The 23,386-nt window shown below is 42.7% G+C and overlaps 1 protein-coding gene across 1 annotated transcript in view; it reads left to right on the forward strand.

Annotated features, from left to right (window-relative positions):
• The window catches only part of LOC132820773 (calsequestrin-2-like), a 51,896-nt gene that overhangs the window by 788 nt on the left and 27,722 nt on the right, over positions 1–23,386 (forward strand). The window contains exons 4-6 of the mRNA XM_060833065.1: positions 185–269; positions 12,717–12,817; positions 19,965–20,076. Coding sequence (XP_060689048.1) covers positions 185–269; positions 12,717–12,817; positions 19,965–20,076 — 298 coding nt within the window. The remainder of the gene's footprint in view (positions 1–184; positions 270–12,716; positions 12,818–19,964; positions 20,077–23,386) is intronic.

Here is a 23,386-nt window from a genome sequence, read left to right on the forward strand (position 1 = left end):
TGTTGGGGACTCTTTAAGTACTTTTCCAAGACTAAAACACTCCCAGCAGTATGTTTACAGCCGAGGACTGACTTTGATCAACTCCACAATTTTGCATAGTAAAGGCACATGCGAACTTTATTTGAAAATTGCAAGAGATCAAAGCTAATAGTTTCTGTTTCTTTCCCTTCTCTTTTCGAGACAGCTGGCAGCTCAGGTCTTGCAAGATAAGAACATTGGATTTGGGCTTGTAGATGAGAAGAAGGATGCAAAGCTGGCTAAGAAACTGGGTGAGAAGTAAATTGTTGAAACTAATTGACACATGTTAACTACTGAAAACAATTCCTAAGCTGAGAACCCCTCAGACTACTAACTACTGTTGCTGTCATTGCTGAATGTAATAACAACCAGAGAAGATGGGGGCATCGTTTAATGAAACATTTATGCAAAGAGGCAAGTCCTATCATACTTCCAGTCCATTTTGAGACAGTTCCATCATTCAATAAGATCGTAACTGATTCATTTGTTTGGAGTCCCACCTTCACATTTGTCCCCTCACAACCCCCAGCAGATGTAGTAAAAAGTAAAATTTTAAAAAGTCTTAAACGTATTTTATGGCCACTGCATTCTGAGGGAGAGCGTTCCAAATTTGCACAAGTCCCTGAGAGAAAAGAAAGTTCTCTGCATCTCTGGCCTGAAAGGGTGATCCCTAATTTCCGGTGTCCACTAGTTTTGTACTCACCCGCAAGTGTGAACATCCTTTCTATGTCCACTTTGTAAAGGCTATTCAGGATCTTATCGAGTCACCATAGTCTTACCAGACCATAGGCTGGTTTCTCAGAGAGAGACGATTGATGGTGATTTGACCTGAGGGCGCCATACCACAGGTAAAGGGTAAGTTTAAGAAGAAGAGTCCTTTGTGGTAATCTCAGCCAAGTATAGAGATTGGGCCCACACTGTTGGCATCACACTGCTTCACAAGCCAACTGTCCAGCCAATTGAGCTAAACCAACCCACACAGGATCTTATACACTTAATCAAATCAAACTTATTTATTTACAACATGCTTCCTGAGTAGAAGGCATGTTGCGATCTCAATTTGTAACCTTTCCAAAAGCCCCTTCACCTTGCTCCTGGCAAGAACTTTTTCATCATCACTCCCACTGTTGTTTTTATGTTTTTTAAAATATTGAGATCATTTACTTGCCTTTTTCTCTGTCCAGCAAAAGCAAAAGTAGTTGCTTTAAATACTGCTTATAGCAAATAAACTGAAAATTCAATCCCAGCCTTATGCTTGGAATTAATCGACTTTGTTTTGTGCATTGCCAGCATGACTTCCTTGGATTTGCTCTATACATTTTTAGTTATACAATGTAACATTATGTTTATCTTGGAAAGTAAAGTCACCATAGTCCCACTCTCTTATTAGAGAGATGACTGTTAGTGAGTTTAACTTGAGGGTTTCCATGCCTTAGGCAAGGAGTGAAGTTAAGGTCAGACCTTCATGGTGACTTCAGATATAGGATTTGAAACTGCATTGTTGCTGTTACTCCACATTGCAAACCAGTCATCCAGCCGACTGAACTAACCAATTCAGGGCAGCATGGTGGCTCAGTGGTTAGCACTGCTGCCTCACAGTGCCAGGGACTCGGGTTCAATTCCTGCCTCGGGCAACTGTGTATGCAGTTTGCACATTCTCCCTGTGTCTGAGTGGATTTCCTCCGGTTGCTCCAGTTTCCTCCCACAGTCCAAAAATGTGCATGTTAGGTGACTTGGCTATGCTAAATTGCCTGTAGCGTTAGATGCATTAGTCAGGGGTAAATGTAGGGGAATGGGTCTGGGTGGGTTTCTCTACGGAGGGTCGGTGTGGACTTGTTGGGCTGAAGGGCCTGTTTCCACACTGTGGGAAATCTAATCTAATTCCCTAGCATACAGCGTGACAATGATTCTGGACATATTTTAAGCAAAATGCTTAATGCTGCATAAAGAAGTTTTATTATTTTTAATGCACAAGTGCATTATCCAATATTAATGTAAAAACATAGAAGTATAGAAAATAGAAATAAGAATAGGCTAAATGGCCCCTCATGTCTGCTTAAATTGAATTGATCATCTACCTTAATGCCGTAATCACACCCTCTCCCCATACCCCTTGACATCTTTAGCCTCTTGAAATCTAGTTATTTCGTAAACATGTTCAGTGACTTCGCCTCCATGGCCTTCTATGGCAGAGAATACCACAGTTCACTGAAATCTGAGTGAAGAAATTTCTCTTCATCTCAGTCTGCAATAGCCTGTGCAATATTCTGAGGCTGTTTGGTCATTGTTCTGAAGCCCAATGGACAGAGGAAATGCCATCCTGCATACTTTCTTTCCAGCCTTATCAGAATTTTGTATGTTTCAGTAAGATCCCCTCTCAATCTTTTAAACTCGAGTGAATACAGACCCAGTGAACAAAAACTCCCCTTATAGAGCAAACCTGCCAGCCCAGGAATCAGTTTGGAGAACCTTTACTATAGTCCTTCCATGGCAAATATATATTTTTTTTAGGTAAGGAGACCAAAACTGCACATTATACCACATCTGATCTCACCAAGGCCTTGTACAACAGCGATACAAATTCTTTGCTCTTTTACTCAAGCCAGCTTGCTGTGAAGGCCAACATACCACTTATCTTCGTAACTGTTTGCTGCAACAACATGCTTGCTGTCAGTGAACAGTGTACAGCAGCACCCAAATCCTAATGGTCATCAATGTTTCCCAACCTATCACCATTTTATGAATACTCTGCTGTTCTTTTTCTCTGACTGAATTACCCATGTTATATTGCATTCGCCGCACATTTGCTCACTCACTTGACTTACCTAAATTGCCTTGAAGCCTCTTTATATTTGCCTGACTATCCTCAATCCTATCTAATTTACTATATATGAAACAGCATTTATTTTTCATATGACCACTTGGATTGGAGGTTTATGATATCATCAGTTATTTTGTTTTAGAAATTCAAGGAGTTAAAATGGGTATAAGCTTCCAACATGGCAGTTAGGGTACATTTTCTCATTTCATGCCAGAATGTGCTGACTTCCATATTAGCATGAGGTTTCTCTGCTGGTGGCTGAAATTACAACTATTTAAAGTATTGAAGAGTATGTAAATAGTCACTAATGCTTGTTGAGACTGATGCCACTGACCACTTCCTCCATAACCCTTCATGCACCTACCCACGTCAATACAGCATCTTTATTTAAAGAGATTTGACTCCCTCAAAACGCAACTGCTTTGTAACCATAAACATAAATCATACATGTGTATTACCTCCTCTGTACTACCTTCATTAAAGCAAGGCCACTAATTTTCAGTGCAGCAAGGGCTAGCCCTTTCATTCATGGCTTCTGACCACCATAAAGAAACTAGCCGTAACTCTAACGGGGGCCAGCAATGAAAGCTATGCCACGAAAGCAAGTGTTGTTGAACTAACAATGGTAAGAAATGTTTTCACCATCTGAAAGAGAGAGAATAGGGTAAGTTCTTCGAAGAAAACAAACTACCATAGGAGGAGATGGACAGACCCAGACATAACTGGGTGCTAAGGGTCACACGTCCATTACAATAGTTAAAGTTGGGGATGTGGTATATTTTGTTGAGGCGAATAAGGTGATTGTCATCATCCACGATCAAAATGTAAAGAAGAGAGGTTTGAAAGAATATTAAAACTGATACAGGCAAGAGAGATGACAAGAGGTACTGAAAACAAAAAATGTTGAAATTCGCAGCGGGTCAGGCATCATCCATCGAGACATAGCACTAACGTTTCGAGTCTAGATGACTCTTCATCTCAAGTTGACGTGAGGTATGGAGGGGGCAGCATTACGTGATCAGAATGTGAGAATGGCCGAAAAATGGTGTGTCAAACTGCCAAACTGGAAAGAACAGGTGGTCCCTCTGGAGTCAGGGGAGGGAAGAGAAGAGGTGGTGATAGAGAATGCAACAAGTAAAGGTAAAAGAAAGGGAACAAGTGTGTTGAGTTCACAATCTGAAGATGTTGAAAACTCAATATTAAGTCCAGAACATGAGGTGATGAGAGGAACCAAGAGAAAAGGAGAGCCATAAATAGTTTAGAAATGCAGAGATAGCAAAATGTGCTTGCAAATGAAATAAAAAGAAGCAGTGTAATTGAAGTGGAAAATGGGGCCTATTACATTATTATGTCATTAGTGCCTTTTGGAAAATTTAAAGATTTGGAAAAATATTTAATTGTGAACCAATGGTTTATTTTCCCTTATAAGGTTATGGATCAGGGCTGCAAACATTTAGTGTGACAGCATGGGATGGGTTTTAGCAGCCTTAGGAATGTGATGCAATCAAATCCTGAATGTAATCTAATTCTTCTGGGCAACCAGCATGCGATAAGCAGCACTACAATGCTTGGCAGTGTTCAGACTTTAGTAATGGCCAACTCTACCATGTCTTTAATACTGGAGTAGTAACCGCTGTTGCCACTTTCTATTAATCATTTTCTAATTTGGGAATCTCTGTTAGCACTGACAACAAATTCTATATTTACCACTTCAGAAATTTATAATGGATAATCTTTTTAGACTCATAAATGAACAAGATAATTTTATTCCACATCTTCAGACTCTTTTTTTCTTAATTCAAAGATAAGATGTGGGCTAACACTTATTGCCCAGCTCTAATTACCTTCTAGAAAGCGTTGGTGAGCTACCTTTTTGAAATACTTCAGTCCTTGGGGTGTGGGGATATCCATCATGCTTTTAGGAAGGAAGCTCCAGGATTTTGACCCAGCAACACTTAAAGAACCATTATAGATTTACAAGTCAGGTTATTTTGTGGCTTAGAGAGAAACTTGCCGGAGGTAGTGTTCCTATGCATTTGCTGCTCTTATCCTTCTAGATGGAGGGTTCATGTGTTTGGGAGCTGCTGTAACAGAAGCTTTGGTGAATTACTTCAGTGTTTCTTGTTGACGGTACATACTGCTGCCACTGTGTGTCAGTGGTATAGAGAGAGAATGTTGAAGGTTCATGGGTTGCAAATCCAGCATGCTGCTTTTGTTCTGGATCTTCTGAGCTTTTTGAATGTTGTTGGAGGTCCTCTTAGCCAAGCAAGTAGAAAGTATTCCATCACACTCTTGACTTATGCCCTGCATTTGATGCAAAACGATTAGAGAGTGAGGAGGTGAATCACTTGTGAGGAGTTCCTAGCCTTGAATTTCTGTTCTAACTGCAGTAGTGCTCATCCAGTTCAGTTTCTGGTCAATAATAGCACCCAAGATGTTGATACTGGGAAGTTCAGTGATGGTAATGCCTTTAATATCATAGTGAGGTGGTCAAGTTGTTGGAAATGCTCACTGTGTGGCATTTGTGTGACACAAAATTAACTTGCCACTTATCAATCCAACCCTGAATATTATCTCAGTCTTACTGCATCTAGACAAGGCCACTTCAATATCCGAGGGGTTGCAAGTGGCACTGAGTCAGTGAATATTTCCATTTCTAATCTAATTTTAACTGGGCCTAGGAAACTACCCTGCAGAGATGCCCTGGGATTGAGCTGATTGATCTCAAGCAACCAAAACCAGCTTCCTTGCTGTTGGGTATGATTCCAATCAATAAGCAGTATTTCCTGACTTCAGTTTTGCTAGGTCTCCCTAGCAACTACCCATCTTAAGCATAATTCTGAAATATGTAAAATAAAACTAGCATGTTCTGTAAACCAACCCAGTCAAACATTCATGTTTGCTCATGATTTGATATATGGAACAAACCTAGATTGCTGTTAAGCCTTTCAACTTTGTTTAAGGAGAAGAACTGCTTCAATCTATCAACTGTGCTGAAGTCCCTCATCACATCTTTCCTGCATCTTCCTTAAAGCCTTTCTGAGATGAGATGCCCAGAATTAGACAAAATACTGCACAGTACTGTAATTGAGGCCAAATCAATGTTTTATCAATGTTTATCATAAATTCCTTGTTTTTCTATTCCATACTTTAGAAAACAAGGAATCATGTACTTTTCTTTAACCACTTTCTTATGCCAACCTCCCTCTTTCAGCATTGTATATACATAAAGCTTCAGGTCTATTTTTTCAGAACTGTCTTTGAAATTTTAATCTTCATTCTGTATCACCTTTCCTCAAACTTCATAGCAAAATGCATCACTGTACATTTCCGTACATTAAATTTCATCTGCCATTGGTTAGTTCATTTTCCCACCAGCTTGCCTGTGTCCTCTTAAGTTTACCAATATGCTGCTCTGAATTTACAATGTTCCCAAATTAGTCAGACTCTGTTTATTTTTGCTACAGTCATGTTCTGGTTAAATGTAGCATAGGTACAGTATGCATAATTTCATGCTGATGAATCAGGTATTTTTTCAGTTAGCAGCATTTTCACTGTACGGTACACAAAATGCACTCCTAAACAGATCCCTTTGCTGTCAATATGAAGAGTCTTGAGATTCTTTATTACAATAATTCTGTATAGTATCTCCTAGAAGAGATGTCACGTTGGAAGATCAAGAAACAGAGGGCACAGATTTGGAGTAATTGACCAATGAACAAATGTGACATTGGGAGGATCATTCAATGCAGCAATTTGTTGGGATTTGAAGTGTACAGATTCTGACTTCAGAAAGGGAATTTAATGAATATTTGGAGGAAAAAGGAAAAAAAAGCAGAGATAATGGGTAAAATTCAGAGAATGGGACAAATTTGATTGGTTGTTAAAAGAAATGGTGCAGATTCAATGAGTCAAAAGGTTCCCTTCTGTGCCATACTGTTCTATGATTGAAAGTCCTCAACTTGTGAGCAAATGTGAGCTAATCTGACCAACAAAAATTAAATCCTGTCCATTTCAGTCTAAGTACCCATTAATAGTGTTGCAAATGCTGACTAAAGTTGACTGATCTCTCTGCCGCTGAAAAAGATCTACTACAGGTGTGGAGTATCATCCCTTAAAATTTATGTCACTATAAGAGATGTTTTTAAAAAGGTAACATTTATTTTTGAACCTGTTCTTTCTTGTCCCTTTTAAACTTATTTTTTATTTTATTTAAAATTCAATTTTATTTTGCTTAATAATAGGTGAAAGTCTTATGACTACATCTTAGAGTCATAGAAATGTACAGCATGGAAACAGACCTTCCTCTCAGTAATTCTCAGAAATCCAATATAAAAACAAGAACACAAAATACTGGTTAGGCAAAAGTTGTAGAAACAAGCAGAACTAATATTTCAGATCAGTAACTTTCATCAGAATCCTTTAATCCAATCTTTCTTTTCCTTTCTTGTTATTTTCTCTTTTTGTTCCTTTTAATCTTACTTTCTGCCACTTATTTTTCTTCTCACACAAACCCTAATATATATCTGATTTAACATGCTTATCATAATTTAACGGTAATTTACACTTTCCTCTCCTGCACTTTAATTCTTTCAGTCTGATTGGTTGAGGCTATGTACTATTGCTGGCCCTGTTCACTTAGATCAGTTTCCTTGCTGCAACTATAGCGGCTTATACTTTCAATAATTTCCATCCTAAAGTATCAATGAAATTACACTGGAAAGGTCTAGTATCTGCTACAGGATATTATGTTCACTGTTTCAATTTGTCTTCTCTGAAGGAATATTAGTTTAATTTCAAAAGTTGTGAGATGGTGATGTTTGCATTTGTGTTACTAATACTCCTTACAATCTCAATAAATTCCATATATGAAGAATCCTGAAAGAGTCAAAAGTTGACAGTTATTGCAAACAATGCTGCAGTACTCTGATGCAATTAAACTTTAACAGAAAATAGTTCTGTCCGATAATATAAACAGAAACAGTTGTTAAATAAACAGAAATCGCCATAGATGCTGTCAGAGTGGAGTTTCTCCAGCATTCTGTGTTTGTTTTAGAAACAAAGGTTACTGGATAAACTATGGATTTATATGACATTACCCTTTATAATAATTCACTTGGAGTGTTGTACCTAATTATCTCAACTTTTAAAATTCAGATATTTTTGAAGTAGGTTTGTGGTTTGCTTCACAAGGCTGCTTCTTCATTATTACCCCTTTAAAAAAAATCGCATAAGACTAGATTTGCTGATACTTCTTCCCATATAAATAATTTTCAGCTTACAAAAAGTTTCCTGGGAATGCTCTATGTTCGATAATGGAGGCTACTTGTATAAGGCTCTCCTTTGCGATCATGTCAGCACCTGATTTATTTCAGAGATTTATGGACCAAATTCTAAGTGGATTAAAAGTGCTACAATGCTACCTTAATGATTTCTTCACACAGGAAGAGAACCTGAGGATTTTGGAGGAGAGTAAAAAATGAGGTCTGCAGATGCTGGAGAACACAGCTGAAAATGTGTTGCTGGTCAAAGCACAGCAGGCCAGGCAGCATCTCAGGAATAGGGAATTCGACGTTTCGAGCATAAGGGCTTATGCTCGATTTTGGAGGAGACCCTAAAATGCCTGCAAACACATAGGTTGCAAGTTAAAAAAAAGGATAGTGTGATTGCTTCCAGAACTTAATTGAATACTTAGGGCACATCATCGACTGTAAGGGGCTTCACAAGGCAGCAAAGACAGTGGAGGCAGTCCTGGAGGGTCCCATTTAAGATCTTTCTTGGGTTGTGAATTATTATGGAAAATTTGTTCCAAATTTGGTGACGCTTTTGAAGTTATTACACAATCTTCTGTGCAAAGGTCTTGGAAATGGAACCTGGACTGTGAGTGAATGGATCTTGCTGTTAAACAGGCACCAAAGGTCAGATATTTTGGTTCATTTGACTCTAGGTTGCCCTTGCAATTGCAGTTACCTTACCATATGGAATTGGTACACAGCTTACCCAATGGAGAGGGGAAATCGATTGTCTTCACTTTGCATGTGTTCATGAACTCAGAGATGTGATTGGCCAATTGGAGAAGGAGGCCCTCGGCATCATTTTTGGCGTGAGGAAACTTTACCACTATTTAGTCATAGTCATAGAGCATTTGGCTTGCATGCCTCTAAACCCTTCTTATTCCTATCCCCATCCAGCTGTCTTTTAAATGCTATAATTGTACCAGCTTCCACCACTTCCTGTGGCAGCTCATTCCATACATGCACCCCCTCTGTGTGAAAACGTTGTCCCTTAGGTCCCTTTTATATTTTTCCCCTTTCACCTTAAACCTATGCCTTCTAGTTTTGGACTCCCGCACCTCAGGGAAGAGACTTTGCTTATTTACTCTGACCATAGCCCTCATGATTTTAAGAACCTCAATGAGATTAGCCCTCAGCCTCCAACATTCCAGGGCAAGTAGTCACAAACTATTCAATCACTCCCCATAGCTCAGATCCTCCAACCATGGCAACATCCTTGCAAATCTTTCCTGAAACTGTTTGTTTCACAACATCCTTCCTATAGGAAGGAGACCAGAATTACACGCAGTATTCCAAAACTGGCCTAACGAATGTCCTGTACAGTTGTGACATGACCTCCCAACTCCTACATTCAGAGCACTGACCAATAAAGGCAAGCACATCAAACACCTCCTTCACTATCCTATCTACATGTGACTCATTTTCAAGGAACTATGAACCTGCACTCCAAGGTCTCTTTGTTTAGTAACACTCCCCAGGACCTTACCATTAAATGTATAAGTCCTGCCCTGCTTTGCCTTTCCAAAATGCAGCATCACATTTATCTAAATTGAACCCCATCTGCCACTCCTCAGCCCATTGTCACTTATACAGCCGCCACTTCGTTCTGCTAACAATCATCCCCTTAAGTTAATCTTCAGCCCACATACTGGGATTTCCTCAGTGGCGGCCAGAGTGTGCCCTATTCCTCTTGGCAAGCTCAAATGATATAAAATATGAGTAGTCAGAGGGACACGCAAACACAAGTCCAAACTGTTCGCAACCTTGAATGAAGTGCAATCCATAGTAGATTGATGATTTTCTATTCTCTACTTCTCCCAGTCAGAAACTGTACCAATGACGGTGATAGGTGATGGAAGGAGCCACCCAGAGGTCATGCCATCTATATCCTGTAGATGGGAGTTGGTTGTTCAGAAAGACAGTCTATTTTGGAGGATGAGGCTGATCTTCCCTCCAATCCAATGGTACACCAAGCGCCATCGAGAACTCACCAAGACTAACTCACTATTTTAGGTGACCGAATTTGGATGCATAAATTGAAGCAAAAAACAGCTTGTGCCATGCTTGTGGCAAAATCAGAAACACTGGGGACACCCCTAGGAATGGCACAAACTACCATGGCACCATGTCCGCATTGATTTTGCTGGCTCCTTTGAGGGTCAAATGCTGCTGCTAATAGCTGATGCTCATTCTAAATAGCCAGTGGTGACAGTAATGAAATTCACTTCTGCAGACCTGACCTATGAGAAACAGGACAAAATGTTTGCAAGGTTCAGTGGCCCTCAGCATGTTGTCAGCAACAATGGTCCTCAGTTTCTCATGCAGGAATTTACTGACCACATGAAATGGAATGACATTCAGCACAATACCCTATCATCCTTCGACCAATGGTCTTGTGAAAGGATTTGTACAGTCATTAAAGCGCTAATTGAAAGCATAAAAGGGGAGTGATCACTTGATTTTCAGACCAACAGCTTCCTGATCATGTACTAAAACACCTTCATGCCATGACCAGAACTTGTCGGCATACATGCAGTTGAATTGGAAGTTTTGAGCTATGTTCAATTTATTGCTACTTGAAGAAATGCATTGTCAAGAAGAGTAATTTAGTCCAGCTGTCCAGATGGGAAAGACTCCAGGAATATTCCTTTTGTAAGGTAACCAGGTACTGGCACAAAGCTACACCATGACTGAGGTGTGGAGTGATAGTAACAAAGTCAGCCTGATGGACGTCATAGAATATGAGTTCCCTGATTGGTGCTGTTAATCTGGTCCAATCGAGGAGCCCTGGCTAACAGATATAAACAGGTGTGTCAGAGATTCTGTTCACTCAGAGTGGGCTGTGAGGGAGCTGTGTCAGTGTCAAAGACAGTCCACATGTAAATAAAGGGTGACTTGGTAACAGGATAGCAGCCTCTGTGGAGTCATTTCAGTGTGGGTACCTGTCACATTCCTGTCCAAGATGGGTCTCATATCCTACATAGTCTAGATCCTTGATAAGATTGTATGGTGAAGGCATCCTGACCAGCTGTTAGCAGCACATTCCAAGTTTTGGAACTTCCAACCACCACATAACCTCAAGACGGGACCACTGCCGTACTTCTTGAAGTTAAAATTCCAACTATAGATTACCTGATGAAGGAGCAGCACTCTGAAAGCTAATACTTCCAAATACGCCTGTTGGACTATATCCTAGTGTTGTGTGATTTTTAACTTTGCCCGCCCCAGTCCAACACCAGCACCTCCACATCATTACTTCCTGAAGACAGCACACTGTCTCCAGAGCAACTCACCAGAGCCAGTGTGGATACTGCCCCTGTGGAAAGATACTGTCTGTGTGTCCTCTAGAGTTAAGCACTCTTTATGCAAGAGTTCCACATATCACTAAATGAATCCAACACCAAAAGTAAAAAGACAGCTAGTGAAAAATATACACACACTGAACAGATTATTATTATAAGCACTGCCAGCCCCCCAATCCCATATCCCTGTTTGTTGTGTTTAGTGTATCATGCCTCTGTGAATGTTTTGCTGCTTAAATATATATTGTATTTGGAACAATGGAAATACTGGGAGTTTTATTTAAGAGGAAGTTTGAAAATAAATGGGGAAGGTTGTTCTGTGTTAGAGTTGCTGTATGTTATAATGGTACAGTGTCTCTTGAAGAAGTGAGTCAAGTGACACTGGCAAGTGTTCAGCCTATGCTCATGAGTTTGTTCAGAGTTATATGATCTTTTACAAAGTGCACCGCTTCAGATTGAAAAAAAAAACTTCTGTTAGGTTGCAGCAAACAATGAGTTTGTACTGTATTAGTTCTGACTGGAACCAGTAACTGCCCAGCACAAAATACCAACAGAGTCACATGTGTGTAGAAAATGGTTCCCTACCTCAGTGTAAGCTCTGTTTGTGTGGTAAGTCCACATGACGTATCATCCTGCTACTGTCTAAACAAGGAAATATAATGACAATGCTTCTACTTGTATACCAGCATCTGATCTTGGAATGGAGGAGAATGAATATTGTATAGTTGTGTGGTTTGATGCCTGTGAAGGTTCCTTTGCCTTGTTAGTAGGAAATAAGAAGGCCAACTGGTCAGTGGCAGGTTGTGGGATTGGCACACCCACAGATCTGCAAATTATCTCTCCTGTTTGGGTTGGGGAGCAACCAAAGACTGCTTTGGAGAGGAATCTTCACATTCCAAACACTTCAGATTCTTCCAGCATATGCATGCCATTCCCATCCCAGCATTCTTTCCAGTGTGTGGCCACTGTATGGACTCCACTAGTAGTGTCTCCAAAGAATGATGACCACTTTTTACAGATTTCAGACTGTGAAGCCCAGTTTCACGATCAAATTTTGTTGTATGAGCTGCAAGATTATTGTAACTAGGACTGAATTCAAACAGCAATTTGCATCAATAGTAGAACTACTTGTTGAAGCATCAGAGCCACTCAAAGCTGAGCAGTAAATATTCATGGAAATGTGATTTTCTTCCCTATGTTGTGTGAGATTTTAAAGCTTTCAGAATAACATCCAGCTTCCAGAATATGTTCTGTTTCACTTAATGTCTCCATTTTTCACAGGTTTGATCGAAATTGGAAGCGTATATATTTTTAAAGATGATCATCTGATTGAGTATGATGGTGAACTCTCACCTGAAGTCCTTGTTTCATTCCTTCTGGATGTGAGTAAAACCAACTCTGTTATTACCAGTACCTTCTTCTCAAGTAATTAGATATAGTTTTTTTGTCTATTTTTCAGTGCCATATGTGTGGCAGGGTCACACGTAGTCATGTTTCATGTGTTAGCAGCTACTCAACAGTACAGCTGAGTCCAAGTTTTCTTTCCCTGACATCCATCCACACACTTACTAAGGGAAGACATAGGCTGGCTAACAAGTCCAGAATCTCACATTGCAGTGCTATCAGTGCATTGTATATATAACCACATTACATCGTAGTGGAGTCAGGATTGGTTCAGATATTCTGATAGTCAGTTACCCATTAAAGGAGTATTGACTGGACTTGAGTCAAGACCAAGCTGAAATCCCTGGTGACTCCAAAGGTGGTGCCTAGGAAATTGAAAATTCCGATGGATAAATTATTTGGGTTTGGAACCTTCCAAAAAAGCTCTTCAAAATCAGGGATTTCAGAGGGTTCCATCTCTGGTAAGTTTGATAGTTACCCAGGAAACATTAGAGGCTTAAAAGCCTACCCCAAGTCCTGAGTAATTGTTAAACTGAATCCCTGGCTCACCACTGACCAACAATGACATCATCTCAACCCAACTCAGCCTAGCACTAGGCCCCTGCTGGACTGACCCCAACCCTACCATCGAATACCCATACCCACTCTACTCAAAGCATCTGACACTCTCCCGACTGGATTTGCTCCTCCTTACCTACCCTGCCACCCTTTCCAGCCCGATACAAACCTCCTCCTGGTATGAACATTGTCAATCACCCTCCCAACCTGACCTTTCATCAACTCTAAATATTACAACGCTTATCTGCCACAGTACTCCCGAAACTACCAGACGTCCTATTCCCTTCCCCCAAACTCTTCCCCCCCCTGCATTCCAGGCATTCTATCCTTCTATTCCCTAACCAATCTGCCACCATAACCCCTCACCCATTTGCCATCCTACCCTGCTCACCTATCTGACAAACTCAACCTACTCTCACCATCTGCCACCCTACCCCTACACCTAGTTTATATATCTACCTATCACAGTATTTGCCAGAGTGGCTGACTTCGCTGTGGACTCTAAAACTACAGAACATTCACACTGACTGCTACAAAGGAGGGTGTTCTTTCAATGACAATTTCTCCCTGCTGGTTACACAGATTCTTTGACAGATCTCCCCTGTTTTGGAACAGGGAATTCCTGTCCAGGAATTACCAGAATAGAAGTAATCTAAAGGCACGTACATTTGTCTCATCAGGGTAAGAAATTGTGTTTCTGACGCTAATTGGAATTTCTGAGTTATTGAGTCCAGTGACAGGGGCAATGATTGAGCAAGCTGCTCTATTCTAATTGAAGTTGAGCTCAGTCAATTTTGTTATATATGCAGCCATCCAAGGGAGGGGTGAGTATTCTATCAATCCCTTGATTTGAGTTTCTATGGAAGAGAGGAGTTGAGGGTTAAGGAAATGAGCAACTCAGCATAGAATATTCAACTTTGCCTTGCTCTTGTAGGCTTAGTATTAATTCAGTTCACCTTCTGGTTAGTGGCCATGAACACATTGATCGTGAAGTGCTTGGTATGGATGAAGAATTACAGGTTAATTGGAGAAAACTGGGCCTCCCCATTCAATTTAGCTAATATTAGCACTTAACTGCCATGAACATTCACTGAAACACGATAGCTCAATTTTAGATGTTGACCAAGTCCTGATGTGGACTGACCTGGGCCTCTTCATCCTCAGAGGAATTGTGAGTGCAGCTAAATAATATGCATTTGATCAGCAAATAGCCCTGTGCCTAACGTATAACAAAGAGGCCATCTCTGAAGATGAGAGTTTTCCTTTCAAATGTTAACTAAATGACCTTATAACCTAACGCTCTCTAATTTTAAATTGAGCTGAGGAAAAATCTTGAATTTGGCACTGTAACACTTTGGGGAGATTTTTACAGTCAACTGCTAGTAAAAAATGAGGTCTGCAGATGCTGGAGATCACAGCTGAAAATGTGTTGCTGGTTAAAGCACAGCAGGTTAGGCAGCATCTCAGGAATAGGGAATTCGACGTTTCGAGCATAAGCCCTTCATCAGGAATGAGAGAGAGTAGCCAAGCAGGCTAAGATAAAAGGTAGGGAGGAGGGACTTGGGGGAGGGGCGATGGAGGTGGGATAGGTGGAAGGAGGTCAAGGTGAGGGTGATAGGCCGGAGTGGGGTGGGGGTGGAGAGGTCAGGAAGAAGATTGCAGGTTAGGAGGGCGGTGCTGAGTTGAGGGAACCGACTGAGACAAGGTGGGGGGAGGGGAAATGAGGAAACTGAAGAAATCTGAATTCATACCTTGTGGTTGGAGGGTTCCCAGGCGGAAGATGAGGCACTCCTCCTCCAGCCGCCGTGTTGTTATGTTCTGCCGGTGGAGGAGTCCAAGGACCTGCATGTCCTCGGTGAAGTGGGAGGGAGAGTTAAAGTGTTGAGCCATGGGGTGGTTGGGTTGGTTGGTCCGGGCGGCCCAGAGGTGTTCTCTGAAGCGTTCTGCAAGTAAGCGGCCTGTCTCCCCAATATAGAGGAGGTCACATCGGGTGCAGCGGATGCAATAGATGATGTGTGTGGAGGTACAGGTGAACTTGTGGCGGATATGGAAGGATCCCTTGGGGCCTTGGAGGGAAGTGAGTGTGGAGGTGTGGGCGCAAGTTTTACATTTCCTGCGGTTGCAGGGGAAGGTGCCGGGGGTGAAGGTTGGGTTGGTGGGGGGTGTGGATCTGACGAGGGAGTCACGAAGGGAGTGGTCCTTGCGGAACGCTGATAGGTGAGGGGAGGGAAATATATCCTTGGTGGTGGGGTCCGTTTGGAGGTGGCGGAAATGACGGAGGATGATACGTTGTATGCGGAGGTTGGTGGGATGGTAGGTGAGAACCAGTGGGGTTCTGTCTTGGTGGCGGTTGGAGGAGCGGGGCTCAAGGGCGGAGGAGCGGGAAGTGGAGGAGATGCGGTGGAGGGCATCGTCGATCACGTCTGGGGGGAATCTGCGGTCCTTGAAGAAGGAGGCCATCTGGGCTGTGCGGTGTTGGAACTGGTCCTCCTGGGAGCAGATGCGGCGGAGACGAAGGAATTGGGAATATGGGATGGCGTTTTTGCAGGGGGCAGGGTGGGAGGAGGTGTAGTCCAGGTAGCTGTGGGAGTCAGTCGGTTTATAATAGATGTCTGTGTTGAGTCGGTCGCCCGAGATAGAGATGGAAAGGTCTAGGAAGGGGAGGGAGGAGTCTGAGCCAGTCCAGGTGAATTTCAGGTCGGGATGGAAGGTGTTAGTAAAGTTGATGAACTGTTCAACCTCCTCGTGGGAGCACGAGGCAGCGCCGATACAGTCATCGATGTAGCGGAGGAAAAGGTGGGGGGTGGTGCCAGTGTAGTTGCGGAAGATGGACTGTTCCACATATCCTACGAAGAGGCAGGCATAGCTGGGGCCCATGCGGGTGCCCATGGCAACTCCTTTAGTTTGGAGGAAGTGTCAACTGCTAGGCCAGCATTACCAAAATAACTCTAATGTCTGGTGTATCATACATGATACTAATAAGTGTATTTATTATTGTCTCTAATCAGTGCATTTATTCTGTATTCTCTAGGATTGTATTCTGTGAAGTTCAGAAAAATGGGAGATGATTTCATTGACATTTATAACATTCTTACAGGGCTTGAGATGGTAGATGCAAAAAGAATGTCACACTGGTTTGAGGGAGGGTTCTACAAATAGGGGACACAGTCTCAGAATTATGAACAAGCCAGTTAGGACTGAGATGATGAGGAATTTTGTCACTCAATGGGGAGTGAATCTTAGGATTTCTGTATCTCAGAGAGCTGTGGAACTCAGTCAGACTTCGATAGATTTCTGGATACTGTTGGCATCAAGAGATCTGGGATTGAGATAGATGATCAGTTATGACTTAGAATGGTGGAACAGGCTTGAGTGACTGAATGGCCTACTGTTGCTCCTATGCTCTAATCCCTCAACAAGATCAATGGCGTATAAGATTGTTATCCTTTCTGTTCTGCTTTGTCTTGTAACAATGGGAGAGAATGCAGTTGTGAGATTGCTCTTAAGCATTTTAAATGAATTTATAGTTTGATAAATCTCAGGAGTGTCAATCAGGGTACTGAACCGTGCACACCCAAAGAAGTTCTCTGCATTTAAATGAAGAAGATGTTAAATGAAGTAGACTCTGGAAAAAGTCCCGGTGGACACCCCGTGCTGGCCTCTTACCTGCCCTCGATCTCTTCATAGCCAGCTGCCTCCGCGACATTAACCGCGTCAACCTCTCCACCCCTCTCACCCACTCCAATCTCTCACCTTTGGAACGTGCAGCCCTCCATTCCCTCTGTTCCAACTCCAACCTCGCTATCAAACTGGCAGACAAGGGAGGCGCGGTGGTAGTTTGGCGCAGTGATCTTTACACCGCTGAGGCTAAACGCCAGCTCGCGGACACCTCCTCCTACTGCCCACTTGACCAAAACCCCACCTCCCACCACCAAACCATCATCTCCCAAACCATTCATAATTTCATCTCCTCGGGGATCTCCCATCCACCGCCTCCAACCTCATAGTCCCACAACCCCGCACTGCCCGTTTCTACCTCCTGCCCAAAATCCACAAACCTGACTGCGCCGGCCGACCCATTGTCTCAGCCTGCTCCTGCCCCACCGAACTCATCTCTGCATATCTCGACACGGTCCTTCCCCCCTTAGTCCAAGAATTCCCCACCTACGTTCAGGACACCACCCACGCCCTCCACCTCCTTCATGATTTTCGCTTCCCCGGCCCCCAATGCCTTATCTTCCCCATGGACATCCAGTCCCTATACACCTCCATCCTTTCCTGCCGTACCAACCAGTACCCTTCCACTGATACCCTCCTTCGACTGACTGAACTGGTCCTCACTCAGAACAACTTCTCTTTCCAATCCTCCCACTTCCTCCAAACCAAAGGAGTAGCCATGGGCACCCGCATGGGCCTCAGCTATGCCTGCCTCTTCATAGGATATGTGGAACAGTCCATCTTCCGCAGCTACACTGGCACCACCCCCCACCTTTTCCTCCGCTACATCGATGACTGTATCGGCGCTGCCTCGTGCTCCCACGAGGAGGTTGAACAGTTCATCCACTTTACTAACACCTTCCACCCCAACCTCAAATTTACCTGGATCGTCTCAGACTCCTCCCTTCCCTTCCTAGACACCTTCATTTCTATCTCGGGCGACTGAATCAACACGGACATTTACTATCAACCGACCGACTCCCACAGCTACCTAGACTACACCTTGTCCCACCCTGCCCCCTGTAAAAACACCATCCCATACTCCCAATTCCTTCGTCTCCACCGCATCTGCTCCCAGGAGTACCAGTTCCAATACCGTACAACCCAGATGGCCTCCTTCTTCAAGGACCGCAATTTCCCCCCAGACGTGGTCAACGATGCTCTCCACCGCATCTCCTTCATTTCCCGCTCCTCCACCCTTCAGCCCAACCCCTCCAATCGCCACCAGATCAGAACCCCACTGGTCCTCACCTACCATCCCACCAACTTCCATATACGTCGTCATTTCCCCCACTTCCAAACGGACCCCACCACCAGGGATATATTTCCCTCCCCTCCCCTATCAGCACTCCAAAATGACCACTCCCTCCGTGACTCCCTCGTCAGGGCCACACCCCCGCCACCAACCCAACCTCCACTCTCGGCACCTTCCCCTGCAACTGCAAGAAATGCAAAACGTGCACCCACACCTTCCCCCTTATTTCCCTCCAAGGCCCCAAGGGATCCTTCCATATCCACCACAAATTCACCTGCACCTCCACACACATCATTTACTGCATGCACTGTACCCGATGTGGCCTCCTCTATATTGGGGAGACAGGCCGCCTACTTGAGGAACATTTCAGAGAGCACCTCTGGGACACCCGCACCAACTAACCCAACCACCCTGTGGCTCAACACTTCAACTCCCCCTCCCACTCCACAAGGACATGCAGGTCCTTGGACTCCTCCATAGCCAGACCATAGCAACACGACGGCTGGAGGAAGAGCACCTCATCTTCCACCTAGGAACCCTCCAACCACAAGGGATGAACTCAGATTTCTCCAGTTTCCTAATTTCCCCTTCCCCCCACCTTGTCTCAGTCCCAACCCTCAAACTCAGCACCACCTTCCTAACCTGCAATCTTCTTCCTGACCTCTCTGCCCCCCACCCCCACTCCAGCCTATCACCCTCACCTTATCACCCTCACCTTAACCTCCTTCCACCTATCGCATTTCCAACACCCCTCCCCCAAGTCCCTCCTCCCTACCTTTTATCTTAGCCTGCTTGGCACACTTTCCTCATTCCTGAAGAAGGGCTCATGCCCGAAACATTGATTCTCCTGCTCCTTGGATGCTGCCTGACCTGCTGCGCTTTTCCAGCAACACATTTTCAGCCCTGATCTCCAGCATCTGCAGTCCTCACTTTCTCCTCTGGAAAAAGTAGTTAATTCTGTGAAGTGAACACCTTCAGTATAAGCTTGACACATGTAGGGTTTCAAAGCACACTGAAGATTTAAAATGACTCAAAGATGTGAAACATGATATTATTGCACATGAAAATGGTCAAGACTACTCTTTACAATAACAGTTACATAGATAAACTGAAGCCTTAATTATGTTATTGTAGAAGTATGGGTCTCCAGGCACATTTGAAGCCTCTATAGCGAGGTTGGTATGCCTTGAGGCAGCCAGGACTAACTAGTTGTATGTGCAGTCCAACAGATGACCTCCCTCCACCTGTGATGATGCCTTTTCTTCAGGACTAATTATCCTGTTGACTGATGGCTACAGACATGGAGGTATCATTCATGTTGCAGACTGTTCACTTGATAGTTAGACTGAAAGTCCTTACATTACTTCACAACATCTACCAAAGGGAAGGCTATGAAGGTACAAAATGACAATAACTGTTCCTCAGAAGACAACCTGTTGCTGCATTAAAGTTAAAGAAGCCAGTATTATAATGTGCGATATCCAACACTGCTAAATTTAGTTCAGAAAAAAGTATTGAAGGACATCTTTTTTACACTGAAAATATAACAGTGTTTAAGAATGAGACTGATGTTGGAACTTCCCTTTCATTAACAGGTGATGGAAGATCCAGTGGAAATAATTGAATCTCGAGCAGAGGTTCGCTCTTTTGAAAGAACTGATGAAGTGATCAAATTGATTGGATACTTTAAAAGTGAAGTTTCTGAACGTGAGTCACCTCCAGTGTTCCCTTTAAACTGTGCAGGTGTGATTTAAACATTAAGGGGACTGCACAAGATTCACACGCTGTCACTTTTAAGATGCCATGCATGCCTGACCATAGAAATAAATATAAAGATACTGCACATTGAGACAAATAAACAGCAAAGGAACTGTAGCAGATTCTTTGATTAGTGCCAAAGGTAACTGTTGTGTAATGGTTTAGATGGAAAGACATCAGCTTGGAAACTTAACTCGAAGTGTGAAAGATTTTATAAACACAGGAAACCTTTAAATGATAATATAAAACAGTAGAAAGAATGTGAGAAGCATACAGCACAAAAGCAGGATATATTACCCATTTTGACAGAAAATCAAGCCATGCAACCTAATCCCACATTCCACTTCTCAGCCCATAAGTTTGTGAGTTAAAACATTTCAACTACATGTTGACACATTTTTTAAATGTGGTCCAGGTCACCACACTCTGGGTGAAAATCTCCTGCTCAATTCCTGTCAAATTCTCCAATTAATTACTTTAAACCTACGGCTTTCTCTTAACAGAAACATGAATTCACTTCAAATGAACTCCTCAATATTTTAAGCATCTCAATTAAGTTTTTCATCAGCATCCTCTGTTCCAAAGAAGACAACCCATACCTACCGAAACGTTTCTCTTGGTTAACATTTTTGGATCACAAATCTCTTCTTGCTCTCCCTGATGCAAATACACCCTTTCTGGGATCCTACTATGACAAGTATTTTATGAAGTATCATAGTTTTAGCGTAACTATTGTTTTTGACCATCTCACCATAACCATATCTGATAAAGGAAAGTATACCCTATGCTTCTTTATAACCTTGACTACTGCCTTCTGCCTATGTAGGCTTCCACTCAAGGTCTCGCTGTTCATCTGCACTTCTCAGTGTCTTCCCATGTATTGTGTATTTTGTTGTCTTGCTTGCCCTTCCATAATACAGTACTTGGCACTTCTCTGGATTGAATTCACTTTGACATTTATTAACCTACCTGATCAGTCCATCAATACTTCCTGCAATCTATCATTTTCTTCTTTATTATAAACCACTTGTCCAATTTTTTAATCCTTTGAGAACTTCTTGATTTAACATCCAAATAATAGATACCAAACAAAAAGCAAGGACATAGTACTGAGCACCATGGACCACCACAGGAAATAACCTGCTAATCTTGAAAAGACACATCGGTTATTTTCTTTTTGCTCTGGGCACATTTCAGATCCAATTTGGTACTTTTTCGAAGATCACATGGGCTTTTATTCTTCTGAGTGGTCTGCATGTGACTTCTTGATAAAAACGCCTTTTAAGATCACATTATGTACACTATCACCTGCTTGTTACCTTTTCCAAAATTTCAATCGCATTAGCCTGATATCACCTCTTCAAACAGATATGCTGTTTTGGAAAATGTAGGGGGTGATGGATTCTCAGGGGGACATAGCACGAGCAGCCAAGTTTCTGGTATTGAGACTGGCTCTAATGCAACGAGGGGTACGTCGGCTTCCAAGAAATCAATTGTGTTAGGAAATCTGTAGTCAGAGGTACAGACAGCTGTTTCTGTGGCCAGCAGAGAAAAAGCAGAATGATGTGTTGTTTCCCTGGTGCCAGGATCAAGGATGTCTCAGAGAGGGTGCAGAATGTTCTCACGGGGGAGAGGGGCCAGCAAGAGGGCATTGTCCACATTGGAACCAACGATATAAGAAGCGAAAAGATTGAGATTCTGAAGGGAGATTACAGAGAGTTAGGCAGAATTTTAAAAAGGAGGTCCTCAAGGGTAGTAATATCTGGATTACTCCCAGTGCTATGAGCTAGTGAGGGCAGGAATTGAAGGATAGAGCAGATGAATGCATGGCTGAGGAGCTGGTGTATGGGAGAAGGATTCACATTTTTGAATCATTGGAATCTGTTTTGGGGTAGAAGTGACCTGTACAAGAAGGACGGATTGCATCTAAATTGGAAGGGGACTAATATACTGGCAGGGAAATTTGCTAGAACTGCTTGGGAGGATTTAAACTAGTAAGGTGGGGGAGGTGAGACCCAGGGAGATAGTGCGGAAAGCGATCAATCTGAGACTGGTACAGTTGAGAACAGAAGTGAGTCAAACAGTCAGGGCAGGCAGGGACAAGTTAGGACTAATAAATTAAACTGCATTTATTTCAATGCAAGGGGCCTAACAGGGAAGGCAGATGAACTCAGGGCATGGTTAGTAACATGCGACTGGGATGTCATAGCAATTATGGAAACATGGCTCAGGGATGGGCAGGACCGGCAGCTTAATGTTCCAGGATTCAAATGCTACAAGAAGGATAGAAAGAGAGGCAAGAGAGGAGGGGGAATAGCATTTTTGATAAGGGATAGCATTACAACTGTGCTGAGGGAGGATATTCCCGGAAATACATCCAGAGAAGTTATTTGGGTGGAACTGAGAAATAAGAAAGGAATGATCACCTTATTGGGATTGTATTATAGACCCCCCCAATAGTCAGAGGGAAATTGAGAAACAAACTTGTAAGGAGACCTCAGCTATCTGTAAGAATAATAGGGTGGTTATGGTAGGGGATTTTAACTTTGCAAGCATCGACTGGGACTGCCATAGTGTTAAAGGTTTAGATGGAGAGGAATTTCTTAAGTGCATACAAGACAATTTTCTGATTTAGTATGTGGATGTACCTACTAGAGAAGGTGCAAAACTTGACCTACTCTTTGGAAATAAGGCAGGGCAGGTGACTGAGGTGTCAGTGGGGGAGAACTTTGGGACCAGCGACCATAATTCTATTCGTTTTAAAATAGTGATGGAAAAGGATAGACCAGATCTAAAAGTTGAAGTTCTAAATTGGAGAAATGCCAATTTTGACGGTATTAGGCAAGAACTTTCGAAAGCTGATGGGAGGCAGATGTTCGCAGGTAAAGGGACAGCTGGAAAATGGGAAGCCTTCAGAAAAGAGATAACAAGAATCCAGGGAAAGTATATTCCTGTCAAGGTGAAAGGGAAGGCGGGTAGGTATAGGGAACGCTGGATGACTGAAGAAATTGAGGGTTTGGTTAAGAAAAAGAAGGAAGCATATCTAAGGTATAGACAGGATAGATTGAGTGAATCCTTAGAAGAGTATAAAGGAAGTAGGATTATACTAAAGGGGGAAATCAGGAGGGCAAAAGGGGGACATGAGATAGCGTTGGCAAATAGAATTAAGGAGAATCCAAAGGGTTTTTACAAATATATTAAGGACAAAAGGGTAACCAGGGAGAGAATAGGGCCCCTCAAAGATCAGCAAGGTGGCCTT

The sequence above is a fragment of the Hemiscyllium ocellatum genome, chromosome 12, assembly GCF_020745735.1.
Source record: "Hemiscyllium ocellatum isolate sHemOce1 chromosome 12, sHemOce1.pat.X.cur, whole genome shotgun sequence".
NCBI lineage: Eukaryota > Metazoa > Chordata > Chondrichthyes > Orectolobiformes > Hemiscylliidae > Hemiscyllium > Hemiscyllium ocellatum.